Raw genomic sequence first — 16,145 nt, forward strand, 5'->3', positions numbered from 1 at the left:
GGAATATATTCAAAGATGAATAAGATGCCTCCTCTGATTTCAGTAGCAATTACTGATGTAAGATTCATAAGCAATTAATCATGCCCTGCCTTCCTGCGATGTCTCTTAGACTAGCTGGAAAGCATTCTTTAAACACTGCCGTGTGATTTGCCTTTTCACTTGGTAATGTTTTCATTTTGCAAATAGTTGTTGAATATCTACGTGGCAAGCACTGTCTTGGCAGCTCAGACAAATGATCATCAAATGGTAGCTCCTGCCATTAAAGAAGGTCAGACTGCAATACAGAAGAGGAAGCGGGATTAGGTAGAAAGTATGATATAACCCACCAAATGCTATGGGAATCCCAAAGAAGGGCATGATGCAAGTTTTCATTGAGCCGGTCTTGGAAGGACAAAATTAAAGACAGGACATTCTAGATAAGGAAAATACTAAGGGCTGGAGAGATGCCTCAGAGGTTAAGAGCATTGTGTGCTCTTCTAAAAGACCCAAGTTTGATTCCCAGCAACCACATGGTGGCTCACAACCATCTGTAATGAGGTCTGGTGTCATCTTATAGCCTGCAGACATATATGCAAAACAGAATATTGTATCCTAAATAAATAAATATTAAAAAAAGAAAATACCATGAGCAAAGGCTTAGCATTGGTGAAGTAGCAGTGGGGCAAGATGCTTGCCTAGCACATAGATGGCTCTGGTCCATTCCCAGCACTGCATAGGTCACAGAGGTGTAAGGAACATGATGTGTATTTAAGTGAAGGCAAAACACAGGTATTAGTGACTGTTAAATGTTTTAGTTTGCTTTCTGCTGCTGTGTTAAACATCACGACTAGCTTGGGGAGGAAAGGGTTTATTTGGCTTACATTTCCAAGTCTCAGTCTATTCCTGGTGGGAGTCAAGGCAAGAGTTCAAGCAGGAACCTTGGAGGCAAGTGCTAGCTTGCTCCCCATGACTTGTTCAGCCTACTTGTTATACAACCCAGGACCACCTGCCTAGGGGTAGCACTTTTACTATGGACTGGGTCCTACCACATCAATCAGAAATCAGAAAAAAAAATGCCCACAGACATGTCCGCAGGCCACTATGATGGAGGCAATTCCTTATTGAGGGTTCCTCTTTTCAAGAGTTTCTAGTCTGTGTCAAGTTGACAAAAAGCTAACTTGCACAGTTCAGACGGGTCCGATTGCTCAGGTGCATAGTCATCATAACGTTGTATAAGAACGGCCTCTTGAGGCTCAGGCATTTGAATGCTTGGTCACTGAGGAAAGGGACCCTCTGAATGGATTACAAGGATGAGGAGGTGTGGCCTTGCTGGAGGAAGTGTGTCTCTGGGGGCAGGGCTTTGAGACTTCAAAAGTCCAGGCCAGAGCCAGTCTCAGTCTCCCTGCCTGGAGATAAGGATGCAGCTTTCAGTTACTGTTTCAGTGCCGTGCTAGCTGCCGTGATGATAATGGACTGACCCTCTGAGACTGTAAGCCAGCCCCCAGCCCCCAGCTAAATGCTCTCTTTCATAAGGTTGCTTTGGTCATGGTATCTCTCTCCATAGCCATAGAACTGTGACTAAGACAGTCACAGACTAAGGAAGCTGGACCGTACCCTTTAGCAAGGGCATTACTCTCAGTCCTCATTACATATGTAGTGCACACTTATTCTAGGAAACCTCCAAACAAGGCCGGAGATATGACTCAGTTGGTAAATTGCTTGTATGAGGATTTGGGTTCAGATCCTAAGAACCCACATAGGAAGTTCAGATCTGGGAAATGGAGAAGGGTTCCCGGAACTTGCTGGCCAGCCAGTCTAGCAGAATACTTGAGCTTCAGTGAGAGATGGTGCCTCAAAAAATAAAATGTGGCCGGGCAGTGGTGGCACATGCCTTTAATCCCAGCACTTAAGAGGCAGAGGCAGGAGGCTACCTGTGAGTTTGAAAATAGCCAGGGCTACACACAGAGAAACCCTGTCTCAAAAAACAAAAACAAACAAACAAAAGATTATTTTCTACAGGTAAACTAACATGTTATCACTTAAAATAGAAGCAAACTGTTCCTCCTTATAAGTACTTCTTGGATATCATTTCATGCCAATGAGTACACATCTGATCCACCTTTTAAAGGGCTGTATGATTACATTAGTAGTTAAAAATATGATTACATTAGTAGTTAAAAATAAATTAAAAAAGTAACAAAGCAAACCGTGTCTGATCTTTCAGTAAGTCACCCAACGTGTGCTTCAGTTACTTTTCTGTAACGTTCACACACTTAAGGCACCTGTCGCACAGGGTCTGCGTGAGTATCAAACAGGGCCTGGCAGATGAAATCATTAGTGATGATTCCATGACTTACTCATTCACGACTCAAGGTGTGTTTTGGACAAAGTGATGTAATCTGATTTTCACCCTTGGGGAATGAACAAGGAAGGAAGATTGCAGTGAGCTGTTGTTCAAACCTCTGCACACTACAGTGGTATGGAATATTGGCTGTTGAGATATTACAAGACCAAATGCTAGACTCTACCGAATTCTGATGGATGAGACAATCCTTCCCCAAAGCCCCACATTTAGAGGGCTGGTCTATTCATGTGACACATATTTCTGAGTCCTTATGGTTTGGTTTGAGATGGGGCCTTGCTATGTAGCCTGGCTGGTCTGGTACTGGGTCTGTAGACAAAGTTGGGTCCAATCTTTCAGCAGTTCTGCCTCTGCCCCTCAAGTGCAGAGATTACAGGCCTGCATCACCATGACCTGCTTTATTTCATTTTTTGGTTTTTGTTCTTTCCCTGTTTTGTTTTGCCTCACACTGTAACCCAAGCAAGCATTGAATATGCAACAATCAGTCCAGCTTCCTGAATGCTGAGGTTACATGAGTGAAATACTAGCTCCTTATTACCGGTTTAGGTAGAGAAAATAAGAAGTGATTGGAGCTCTGAGGAGCAGAACACATTTGTGACTGAGGATGATGGGAGAAAAACAACACGTAGGCAAACAAATGAACAAGAACGTCAGCTTAGCCCACATCTCTTGATTGAACAGAAGTCCAATCAGTACTCGGTGATGTTAAAACACCCAACCCACCCTGGTACAAGTTTAATGATCATCTTCCATAAAGAAGCTTGGGGAGCTCATTCTCTGGGATAGACCGAAAGGAGTGTTCGCGTTGAGCTAGGCGCCGGAGCCCGGGTTAGGTCAGCCCATCGGCCTCAGGCGGCTTCGGCTCGGAAGCGCGAGGGCTCAGGCGGAGGCTTGGGCGAGCGGCCGCACACCGGCCCCGGAACCCTTCGGGCCCACGGCCTGCACGCGCCGGCGGCGGTTGCGGCCCCGCGTCGGGAGGACTTCCGGCGTGTGCCGGGGTGGCCGGATGACGTGGCTGAGTCAGAGGAAGAGGCTCGGAGGCCGGGGGGCGGGGGCGGCACGGAGCGGGCGGTGACGGCGGCGGAGGCAGCGGCTGGGCCCGGGCCCCGTGCGTCTGTCCGCGCCTGGTGGATGTGAATCGGCGGCGGCGGCGGCGGAGGAGTCGGTGGGCCGGCGCCCGGCCTGTGGGAGCGCGGAGGATGAGGCCGCTGCCGGGCGCTCCTGGCGTGGCGGCGGCCGCCGCGTTGTTGTTGCTGCTGCTGCCCCGGGCTCGGTCTGACGAGCACGAACACACGGTGAGGCGAAGCGAGCCGCGCGGCCGCCCCCGATCCGCTCCCCCGCTTGCAGCCCCGCCAGGCCCGGCGCGGCCTGGAGGCCCGGTGCAGCCCTGCAGCCGGCCGAGTGCTCCTTCCGGTTGGGCATGGCGGGGCCGGATCCGCGGGAGCTGGGAGGAGGAGGCATTTTCGAGCACCCCCGGCGGCCTGGGCCTTGCTCCTCGGCTTCGCCTCTCGGGGCTGGGGATCGGGGGTCGCCCAGTCGCGGGCTCTGGACCCGGGGAAACTGGATGCTGTGGGACACAGCACGGCGGAAGATGGATGCACCGTGATCACCAGGCGCTTGTCAACCAGGAAATACCCATCGCTTCGCGGCCCGCTCCGGCCTTTTTCCATCCTTCTCCCTCCCGTCCGAACCGGATTCAAACCCTGGGGTGGGGGGACAGCTTTAGTGAACCGGAGGCGTGAACGGTTTACGCGTGGACACGTCTTCACTCTGCACGCACTAGGTCCTCAGGCCTTTCCTGTAACTTTGTCCGCGCTCGGCGAGTCCCCAGAGTACATCCGGGTGGTCGGTCTCTCTAACTGGGGCAGCTCTGACTCTAGGGGCCCTTAAGTCACCCAGCACTCAGGCCACACCCCCACTCACTTTTGCATTTGGTCTGAAGTTGATTGGCGGTTTATTTAATTGTATTTTCACATCAAAGCTTGGATTTAATGACTCTTTGAGTGACTTTCACCTAGAGCTGTAACGCTGTGCCCCCCCACCCCATGGTAGACTCCGGGAAGCAAGAAAAGTACGATAAACCTAGAAGGTTGCTTGGCGAATGCTTGTTTTTATTGATAGGATTTTTGCCTGAGAAGTTGTGTATTACTAAATTTGAAAGATATTGAGAATGTCCGGTTGTTACTGCTCGGTGACGAAGCGAGGACATTCTCGCTGCTCTATGGCCTGGATTAGCTGACTTCTTTTAGCCAGAACCTAATGGCGTGTATGTGTAAGTTTTTCTTCAGAGAAACACTGAACTGGTAGCATGTTTTTCTGTGACAGTCGTGATTCTTTAAGATAATTTTGTTCAGATTTTAAGCAGTTAAGTGGAAACTACCTTTTCTATCAGTTAACTTGTCTTAGATTTTATGAAAGGTAATATTTTTGTACAGGCCATGTACATATTGGAGTGATTTGATTTCTTTTAAATACCCGGCAAATATCATTTTTTTCAGTATTTTAGGTAGCATTTGATAATTTTTTAGTACTTCAGTTCCTATGTAAAATCCTGAACTTTAATAAGTTACAGTTCCACTATATAGACATACAAATTTATATTCTACTTTTTAAAATCTTGTATTTTATACTGCTATGAAGAGGGAAGTCCTAGTTTATAATTTAATAAATTGTAAGTGTACAAAAAGTGGCATAATTTGCAAATTTAATATGTAAGTGGCAATGTCCATGAAAAACACTTTAAAGTTGATTTTTGTTTTCTGTGACTGTGTTGCCAACATGAATGTGTGCGCATTACGTATAGAGTCTAGAAGAGGGTGCCACATCCCCAGGAACTTGAGTTCCTGGTGGTTGGTTATAAGCCACCCAGTATGAATGCTGAGAACCAAACTTGGGAACTCTGCAAGAGCAACAAGTGCTCTGAACTGCTAATTGTCAGGGGAAGAATGCTGAGTAGGTGTTTAAAAAACACTTGTGGGATTAAATTATTAATTAAACAACAGCTTTCAGAAGCTAAGACTTGCCCCTTAGAGCACGTTCTATTAAGACATCACAGATGTAATGCTAATACAACTTGAAATAGCATGTGCTTGGTCCTGTTGTCAGTGATCCCTATATGTTGACTCACAGTAAGTGTGTATTGATAACCCTGTGAAGGCTGGAGAAGTAGCTTGTGGTGTGCTTTCCTAACACATGCAAAGCCCCAGTTGGAAATAACAGAACCCCCAAATAAATAACCATGGGAGGCATATGATGCACCCTTCTAACAGATAAGGAAACAGGTCTAGAGTGGTGGTCATGTGTAGGAGCTTCCACTCCGTAGGGAGAGAGGCAGGACATGATTCCACACGTTCTACGAGTAAATAAGTCTTTTGAAAAAAAAATTGTTTGTGTTTTTGTATATATGTATTGTGTGTGTGTTTGTATGTGTGTGAGTGTGCATATGTGGAGGTCAGAGGTTAGTGTTAAGTGTGTCCTCAGTTGCTTTCCACCTTTGTTTTTGAGAGGTTATCTCACTGGTCCTGAAGCTCACTCAGTAGGCTTGACTGACTAGCCAATAAGCCTCTGGAACCCTCCTTTCTCCCTCCCAAGTGCTGGGATTACAGGTGTGTACCACCTCCTCTGTTTTCTCATGTGGGTGAAAGAGAACTTTACCAACGGGAGCCACCTTTCTAGGCCACGTTAATGTCTTTAGTCTACTCAGGTAATGTACTCTGTAGCTCATTCTCTTTTAAACAGTACTGTAAGACATGGAATAGAACATTTAGGTGCATGAAGAAAGGTCCAAGGTGAGGATGAGCCTAGGTCCACACTGTGTTGTTAGAAATGTTTGTACTAGCATTAAGAAGGGATAGGGCTAGCTCCTGGGTACAGTGGGTGGTGTGAACAGTCATGCAGGACTGTACTTCCTTGTTTCATTGCCCACTTAGAAGTATCTTGAAATTACTTTTAAACAAAGGGTCTTCTCCCTCCCTCATTTCCTCCCTTCATTCTTTCTTTGAGACAGGGTTTTCCTGTAGCTTTGGAGCCTGTCCTGGAACTCACTCTGTAGACCAGGCTGGCCTTGAACTCAGAGAGCCACTTGCCTCTGCCTCCCAAGTGCTGGATTTAAAGGTGCGGGCAACCACTGCACAGCACTCTTTCTTTCTTAATGCTTTTTGATTATTTTTATTTGTAAAAATTTGTTATTTATGCATGCTCATGTATCAGAGTGTGTTTACATGTGTGTGTTTGCCCTTGGAGGCCATGGGAGGGTGTTGGATCCTTTGGAATTAGAGTTACAGGTGGTGGTGGGCCACACTCAGTGTGGGTGCTGGGAACCAAGCCATAGAAGAGTTAACTAGCTCTCTTAACTGTTGAGCTATCTCTCCAGTTCTTTGTTGTTGCTTTTATGAGGATGGGGTGTCAGTATTGGCCAAGCTGTTCATGATTTCAAGTGATTCTCCTGCCTTGGCTCTCTGAATAGCTGAGGCTACTAGCATGTGTCATTATTCCTAGCTACATAGTTTAATTTTTGTGATGGGTCCCCCAGATTAGTAGCTGGTTCTAAGAAGGAATGAAGACTTACTGCTTTCCCCCAAAGTTCCCCTTTTCTGTATCTGCTACTTAAGTAGGATTTAGTTTGCCATTTGATCCATGTAGTATTCTTTTGTTTTGTTTTGTTTTTAATGATTTTACATTAGGTTTTTTTCCCGTGGTTTGGGTGGGTGAGTGTATGTGCCACAGTGGGCATAGAGAGACCAGCAGAAAACTTGTGGGAAATGGTTCTTTATTTCTACCATGTAGACTTGGAACTGACGTTCAGGTTATCAGGCTTAGCAACAAGTACCTCTACCCATTGAGCCGTATTCGCGCCCCCAGTAGTCTTTGTGTGATGATGTATCCAAAGTTGTTCTGATATTCCTAGAAAAATAATGGGAAGGAAATGTGCTGTTGACTTCTGGAGAATGTGCTACTTTTAGTTTTTAAAAGTTGGACTTGTAGATTATAGGACATACTGCTTGAAATTAAAACTAAAGAATGCTTCTACTCACTAAAGATAGCCTCTTATTACATGACTGAGGGGTCATCAACAGGTCTTTTAAAGCCAGATGTGGTTGGACACACCTTTAATCCTAGCACTGGGAAACAGGCAGCTGGATCTCTTGTGATTTTCAGACTAGCCAGGGCTAAGTAGTAAGACTGCCCCCTTTAAAGGCTTTTAAAGTAAGTGAATGGGGTAGGAAGATGGCTCAGTGGGTGAAAAGCACTTGGGGATTTTTATGTTTTGTCATTGTGTCCTTCACACCTGCTACATACACTCTGTGACTGTGCTCAGTCCTAGGAATACTTAGCGAGTGTCTACTGAATGACTTGAATAATTAAGTACCTGCTAGGGACAAAGATACTCTGCTGGAAGCATGAAGCTCGCTTAAAGCACAGTGAACAAAACCAGACCATTCGTTATGTTAGCTCCTAGTCGTCGTCATGCATCTTTAGGTTCCCTCCTGGAACCCCATTTCTTTGTAGTCCTTTGTAGTTGTAGTTTCAGTACTTCTGATAAGGGGAGGACCCCACCTGTGCCTAGGATGGCTCTGCTGAAAACATTTTATATTGTACCACAGAATGATATGGGAAAAAGGTTTTAAGGAAGACTTAATTTGTATTTTCTGTGTATGGGTGTTTGGCTTGTATGTAAACAAAAGGTACCATGTGCATGCAGTGCCCATGGAGGCCAGAAGAGGGCATCAGAGCCTCTAGAACAGGAACTAGAGCTGGTTGTGAGCTGCCTTATGGGTGCTGAGAACTGAACCTGAAGCCTCTTCAAGAGCAGCAAGTGCTCCTAACCACTGGATCAGCTCTCTGGCCTCCGAAGTAGGATTTGTATGCTTGGCAAATCAGCCTTTGTCTTAGTCTCTGTCAAAAGAAACATTAGGAACATTAGGACCGTGTTTGAAGATTTACCCTCGGAGCTTTGAGTGTGCTGATGCAGATTTGGTTTGTAGGACATGCTGCACTTGGTCCTGCTTGGGGCCATACTTAATGATGGACTGGATGTTTAGAGCAGAGCTCTTTTAAGAAAAAGTGGTTATCTCAACCTATGATTCAAAACTGCATTTCCAATTTATTTGCATTAGCATCCTTATGTGTGGTTTTAAATAACTGAAAAGCGTTTGAAACTAAATTCTGAAGTACTAGCAGAGATGGATTTTGCTTTTTTTTTTTTTTTTTTTTGGTAAAAACATTTTAAATCAACATGTTTCTTTCCTGTAAAATGAAAGGCAGCATTTTGCCTTATTCTGAGCTCTTGGTCCTTAGTGGGCAGCAAATTTCTGACTTCTTTATTCATGTTTTATAAAGAGGTCAGCAACACTTTATCAGTGTTCCTCCTGGGGGGATTGATGACATCTGTCAGAGAAGAAAGTTTTGGGGTTTGCATCTCAAACATAAGCAGAATAATCGGGACCCAACACTATGAGTGCTTGAGAAGACGGTTTTGACTTTGGAGAATAGAGTGTAAGTAGTATCTGAAGTTTTTTCCTTTGGGGTAGATTGACGTCTCAAATGAAAAGTTTGGCATTGAATGCTGTACACTGTTGTTGCTCTGTACAGTTATACTTTCTTTTATTTATTTATTTTTGGTTAATAAAGCTGCCTATAAGTCAGCAAAAGTATAGTCCTGAGTTGTAAACTTGATACTAATAATTATATAAGCTTGAATAACTTTATGAAACAAAGCCTTGCTAGGTAGCCAAGGCTGACCTAGAATTTGCTTTGGAGCCTGATGTGACATCAAATTTACCTCTTTTCTACCTCAGCCTTCCAAAGGATGTGATTTACTGGTGTGTCTTATCACTCCTGGCTTGGACAAATTGTGTAAAGTCTCTCTTGTTTTTGTTTTGAATGTGTAAAATAGGCGAAGTAATATGGCCCATCTCACAGAGTTTTGAGAAGATTCCATGTTTACATAAAGACTTTATTTAGAACTGTGCCTAGCTCCTGCATGCATTAGAAAACGGCAGCTAGTGTGGTGCCGTTACAGAGCTGATTAGCTCATGCTGTGCTAGGGATGGCTGGTTAAGGCCTTACCCGAGGAATTGAGAAAGAAGCCTTCAGTGCTTCTGAAGGGCAAGTAGAATTTGACTAGCTGGAGAAAAGCTGGGCGTGGTGGATTGCAGGGAGAGGGAGGGAAAAGGTCAGGTACAAAAGGAAAGGAGAACTGTGTCCTTGGGCAGTGCGGACGTAGTGCTTCAGTTGAGAGTCTTCTCAAGGCTGGAGTGACCAGGTGAAGACTGAAGAAGCTGGATTCTCCTCTCTTGTGCTCGCTTCCTCCAGAGGCTTGAGATGGAAGGAATTACTGCTGTGCTAGCAAACTTCTGCTATGCTTCCTTGACAGTCCTTCCCCCAGGTACATTTTAATATCCGGTTTCTCAGTGCCGTTGCCCAGTGTAGTTTTTCTAAGCAAAGTATTTTAAGTGTGTGCTTAGACTTCTTGGCATGTTTTGGGAAGGAGCTAGACCAGCCTTTACCATAGATTTCGAACAGGTAGATTAATGAAAGAAAAGCCTTCTTACAGACTTGGGAAGCTTAGAGAATTTGTCTGCAGCTTGAGGGGAGAAAAGGCTTCCCCATCTCCTAATAAGGCTCTTTAAAATCTTCCTTTCGGTTCTTTGAGCTTCAAGATATCTTTAAACATTTTTTTTTCTCTGAAGATGAAACTCCAGTTTTACTAAGAGAGAGTCTCACTATGTAGCTTAGACTAGCTTCAAACTCATAACCTTCCTGACACAACTTCCTGAGCGTGTGATTAGTATGTGCCACTATGCTCAGTGAAAATGAGTTCTTAACCTTGTCTTGGGACCTCTTACTTTCAGGGTCAATAAAATCTGGAATGAAGTAATAAACATTTTCCGTTCATTGTGTTTGACTGCATAAAATGAACCCTGGAAAAGTGAAGCATTGTTTGTGCCTTAGCGCTCACCTGCACCTCCAGTGGTTCTGTTACTCCCTGAGCCCTGTTCCCAGAGGCTTAGACTGCAGTGAGACACTTGTTAACAGTTCTTGCAGTTCACCTGCAACTTTGTGTTTCTGGCTGCTACCTTAGGCCTCTTCCTAAAGAGCATCTTAGACCCGAGAATGTGCATGGTTTTTTGTTCCAGTTCTTGACTCATGCAGCACAACTTTAGCAGCCTGTCAAGGCTTCACAGATGTTCAGAATGATAACTTCATTTCAGAATGTGGGTTTAATCTACATTGTAACCCTTAAACTGTTTCAGTGTATATAAAGTAAATGACTGTCTTACTTTAAAGAAATAATTATGTTCAGATTTTTTTTTATTTCTAAAGAATATGTATATTGAGGTTTATCTCAAAGGTACTTTCTAAAGTTGCATATAATACTTCTACAGACTTTGCAGAATCCAGGGCCAGGTTCTCTTTAGTGGGCACTTCTGTATAATGTTCCATTTGCAAGTGTTGCTCCCTCTTCTTTTATCTCTGAATGAATACTGTTATAGTTAGTGCATGCTTCAGACTGACTAAATTGCCAGTGAACTCAAAGTTCACCTTTTCTTCAGTGTTTACCAGTGGTATTAAATACTTTTGTACAGTGTAGCACTTTGCCTTGGTGAATAGGTTTTGATTCTTGGAACTGTGATCAGAGAGAAGTGGTTGTTGATCTGTTTGGAGAATTCTGAGGATGTGCAAGTAGAAAGGAGTACTTTGATTAGTGCTCCGTGGTTGTGCATTTTGGGAGAACGAATGACATACATACAGATTCGTCAGTCCTGCCCCCAAATAAAAGGAGTAGTTATGGATGGAGGTCTATGGAGATGTCAGGACTCAGACCCTGGATTCTTTACATCACAAGTGGAGATGAGCTGTAGCAGTTTTCTAAACTTACCTGAAGCAGCTTATGGTTTTCTGTATTCCTTTTCCCCCTGACCTTTCTCTGCTAAAGTGGTATTAATTGTTCCTTTATTGTTTCTACAATAGTTCTCTGTAATCAGAACCTTTTCCTCCATTGTTAGTCATTTATTTGTATAGTTTTGTGTGGATTGGGAACTTGGAGGGAAGAATATTCTTTATTTTTGAGACAGGATATGGCTGTGTAGCTCTGTGTGGTCTGGAATGCACTACATAGACCAGGCTGGTCTGAAACTGAGAGTCTCCTGTCTCCGCCTCCCAATGCTGGAATTAATGTGTCATCATGCCTGGATGATGAAGGATCTTTTTATTGTTCCTGTATCTTAATATCTAACTTAGGACTTGCCGTGTGCTACCTGATTCTTGTTTCTATGATGATTTGAATGATGTCTTGCATGAACAGTGAGGCATTTAGTATCATTAGGGTGGTAGTGGTATGAGCATAAAGGAAGAAGCAGGCTTTTGGAGTAAGAGTCGATTAGTAGTTAGGGGTTTTCTGGAAGACAAAGAACCTTGGGTTTGAATCTCTATGGCTAGAGAATTGTATCATTAGGAAAACAGTTGAAACTGGTAGATTTGAGTAGGGTGAATTTGTTTGTAAACATGGTAGATTTTGGGTGGTGGTGGCACACACCTCTAATCCCAGCACTCAGAAGGCAGAGGCAGGTGGATTTTTGTGAGTTTCAGGCCAGCCAGGTCTACAGAGCTAGTTCCAGGACAGCCAGGGCTACACAGAGAGACCCTGTCTCAAAAAAGAAAAAAAAAATAATAGATTTTTGTTGAAAGTGTTTATTGTTGAGTTTTCAGTGGGAGAACTAGAAATAGAAATTCCTGTTATTGCTAGTTGTGTATCTTCCTGTTACATGATTCGTTCCCTTTAAAAGATTAGTAGCGTGGGGGACATATTCTGTTGAAAACAGAATCCTCAGTGGCCAACACGGTTGTTGGCACATTCTAGGTACTTCATAAATACTGTTCCATTGGGTTAGTTAACCTAAGAGTGTCTGAGCACTTGCTAATCTTGTAGAGGGCCAGACTTCAGTTCCTAGCACCCGTATAGGGCACATCACAACTTCTTGTACCTCCAGTTCTGGGTATATCTGATGCCTCTTGCTTCCAAGGGTGCACACACAGGAACATACACATACACACAAACACATGCACACAATTTAAAAATAAATATTTTTTAAAAAGATATCTGATAGTGTATAGTTAATATTGCAATGAATTTTAAATTTTAGAGATTTTAAGAAATCTTTGGCATATCCAACTGCTGGGCCATAAAAAGATAAAGTTGGCTGTGCCAGGCCTGTATGTGGCTATGTGTAATATTCACTGATGGTTAGAGGTATAATTATTGAAATACATGCAAGGTCTTTCTTGACAGGCGGGATTGGCTTTGCATGTTCTTGTGTTGGTTTCAGTGTTGCTCTATTTGTCTCTTGTCTAGGTCTTTGATCAGTATCTGTGAGAAAGACTAAGAGAGGGAAGGTTGTATTTGTTTGTGCTGACATTAGTTTGTGTGTGTATGTGTGTGTGGGGGGGAATCATGAGGTTCTTGATAAACTGTTGGTTTTGTTTCTTCCTTCCTTGTGCAGGTTACCCTGTTGTTTTGGAGCTTACCATTGCTTAATAGTTATAAACCTACTGTTACAAGCTGTTGGACTTTTAAAAAATATTTTCTTTTGTAAAACAAAGTTTGGAGAAAATGGATCCTGAGACCACAATTAGGATACAATTTTAAGAGCCATGAAACTTGATTTTGAAAGTGTGGGCATTGGTACTCAGATTAAGTTTCTACTGTTTCGTCGTTTTAGTATCTTGAATGTAGACAATGCACTTAATTGAATTAGACATTTTAAAAGTACATGTCTTGTTTTTCTTCTTACAGTATCAAGATAAAGAAGAAGTTGTTTTATGGATGAATACTGTTGGGCCCTACCACAATCGCCAAGAAACCTATAAATACTTTTCACTTCCATTCTGTGTAGGGTCAAAAAAAAGTATCAGTCATTACCATGAAACTTTGGGAGAAGCACTTCAAGGAGTTGAATTAGAATTTAGTGGCCTGGATATTAAATTTAAAGGTAAGTCAACATTAATAGTCCTTGATGACATTGGGGCCAGGAATTTTATTTTATGGGTTGTATATTATAGGATGTTTAGTGAAGTAAATTGTTCCTAGAATGTTTCTCTGTTTTTCTGAAACGTACTTTTCCAGCAAACCCCTTAGTTATATACTTGTATGGCCAAGGAAGGCCTTCACAAAATTCCTAAGAAAGTAATTTTTGGAGTTGTGGGATCTCCAAAGGGATATGTGGTTCTGAGAAGTTTGTGTAAAACTGCAGATTTAACTTGTATACTCAGAATGTATTCCTTATTGTCATATTAATTATTTTCTTAGCACATATTTAAGATTTAAGTCAGACTCTGTTAAGCTTGAGGGGAAGTCTATTGGTGCTGTCTGTGAGACTGTTCACTCTTAGTGTGTTCCTCTGTGGAGTGTGTCAGAGTACTTACACAGGTGTTGCTTCCTCACAGGCCTTGATTTCTTGCACAGGCATTAGTTCTCTGCACAGACGTTGTGGCTAAAGCATCTCTGAGAAGTTGGAGTTCTGCAGGATCTTTGATTAAGGGTCTTGATTTTTAATAGAACGTGGACTTTGTACTCAGGAGCTTTGTTTGCAGCCTCATTTCTTTTACTGTATCAATTGTAGTAAAATTGTTTGTTCCAATTTTGACTTCTGATATTTTTAGTGCATTGGGAGATGGCTTTGAAATGAGGTATGAAGATAATGTTACTTTGGTTTGTTAAATTATGTTCTTATTTATTAGATTTTTTTCTGTTACTGTTTTGAAAATGAGTGTAAATTTTATACCTACCCTTGGGACTTAATTATAAAATTGAGTTGTAAATTTAAACCACAGTGGCGTGGCCTATAATTTTATGAGTGTTGGAAACATACCCTGAGGCATATGTTTTAATTTAATAAGGTAATTGAAATATTTAATCACAAATTGGAAGAAACTAAACTGGAACATGTGATCTTTGAGAACCTCAGTACTATATCCACCCAGCCTCTTTTTCTCCATATTCAGTAGACATGTCTCATTTAATAGAGAGGAGCTAGTGAGAGAGAATAAACCCATAAGTCCTGCTTGGGTGCACTGATTTCATCAGATTTGAAAACCTCATGCTTTTTGTGCCTGAAGAAACATTTCTTCAGCAGTCTTAACCTTCCTTTCTTCTTAACCTTTCAATTGCTTGCGTCTGGGATGGAGATAAATAGTCAGAGGCCATTTTCATGGGCTTGAAAGTGAGGTTTATTTTCTTTTCAGATTAAGCTAAACACTTGAGGCATGAAAGAACTACCAGTTATTACTCCCTGAAAGGTAGCAGTTCTTGGGCTCTAGCTAACTCTATACCTTCAGCTGAATACTGCCAGAACAGGTACTAACTGGGGTAGTCCAGTTGAAGCAGCTACTAGGAATTGATTTTTTTTTTTCTGCTACTGTACTTTTTTTTTTTTCCTTTGGTTCATGGATAGAGATGATCATTCTTTGAAAGTGTTCCCGATTGTTACTTAACTTTTAAAGGTAGAGTGCACTTTTGGAGACCCAGATGTGGACAGTCTATTCATGACGTATCACACATACTAATAGTGCTCTAGAAAGCATACCAGTACTGTCTCAGTGTGAACAGTTTGGTTGTTTTTTATTTTGAGTGTTTTAAGATAGGGAGTCATGAAACTCAGACTGGCTGCAAACTTGCTATGGAGCTGAGGCTGGCCTTGAGGTTCCACCTCCTGAGTGCTGGGATTACACTCATTACCGTTATATCTAGCTACTATTTGTTTTTAGTCTTTCATATCAAGCATTTGACTTTTAATGATTCTTCTGAAGGCATATTCATACGAAATAAAATTTTAAAAATAACACATATGTACCACATAAATATGCATATAAACAGAAACTCACATGCATACATGTAAGCATATATATACAGAAACAGTTTTGTTTTTTTTTTTAACCTAGAAGATATTATCAAGATAATTGGATTGGTACCATTTTGTAGCATTGAAGGTCACTAGAGAGATTATGTTAAGGAACTAACCATAGTCTGGAGTCTGGGTTGTGTAGGATGCCTCTCACTTCAAATTTTATGCACAGCTTTCTTTTTTTTTTTTTAATATGCTAGTGCTAGACAAAAATGCTAATTGAGACCATTTGGAAAAAACGCATTAACTGTACAAGGACAGATCTATATTAGGCATCCTTGCGCCAGGCCTGGTTTTATTACTTTCTAATTATGGGTACTATCTCTTAGAACATTACAGTTATGGAGTGGAAAGAACTTGTGTTTTAGAGTCAGACATGGTACAGCTCAGCTCTGCCTGTGCCTACTTGTGTGGTTGTAGGCAGATGATTCAGTCGCTTTGATCTTTTACAGTTTTTGTCTGGGAAGCATGGGGAATATTATAACCTGATAGAATTATTGTTAGGTTAAGTGAAATAATGTACTTTTAAAAGTACTGGTATATAGTTTATGTTTGAGAAATGGTAATTGCTGTGCTTACTAATATATATAGTATGGATCTGAATTCTACTTGTTTATGTATTAGAGATTATGAAAGTTAGTTTGCCGATTGTAGAATTTTATACATTCCCAAACTACTGTACTCTCCTGCAGTTCTATTAGGCTAGTGCATTCTTGCACACCTTAGCTGCTAAGACTGAGTAAGTTCTTAATAAATTGTCTAGCACCTGGACAGTGTATACTTACTTTTATGATAATTGGTTCCTTTTGATTATTAGATGATCTGAGATTGTAATTCTGATGATCTGAGATTGTAATTCTTTTTTAATTTATTTATTTCTTTATTAATTAATTAAAGATTTC

The 16,145-nt window shown here is 42.1% G+C and overlaps 1 protein-coding gene across 1 annotated transcript in view; it reads left to right on the forward strand.

The window, feature by feature from the left end:
* Positions 1-3,351: 3,351 nt before the first annotated feature.
* Positions 3,352-16,145, forward strand: part of Tm9sf3 (transmembrane 9 superfamily member 3) — a 51,728-nt gene continuing 38,934 nt past the window's right edge. The window contains exons 1-2 of the mRNA XM_050146186.1: positions 3,352-3,636; positions 13,137-13,332. Of these exons, the coding sequence (XP_050002143.1) occupies positions 3,541-3,636; positions 13,137-13,332 (292 nt within the window). The 5' untranslated portion in view covers positions 3,352-3,540. The remainder of the gene's footprint in view (positions 3,637-13,136; positions 13,333-16,145) is intronic.

Source organism: Alexandromys fortis, unplaced genomic scaffold (assembly GCF_014885135.2).
Source record: "Alexandromys fortis isolate MF-2015 unplaced genomic scaffold, M_Fortis_MF-2015_v1.1 scaffold_16, whole genome shotgun sequence".
Taxonomy (NCBI): domain Eukaryota; kingdom Metazoa; phylum Chordata; class Mammalia; order Rodentia; family Cricetidae; genus Alexandromys; species Alexandromys fortis.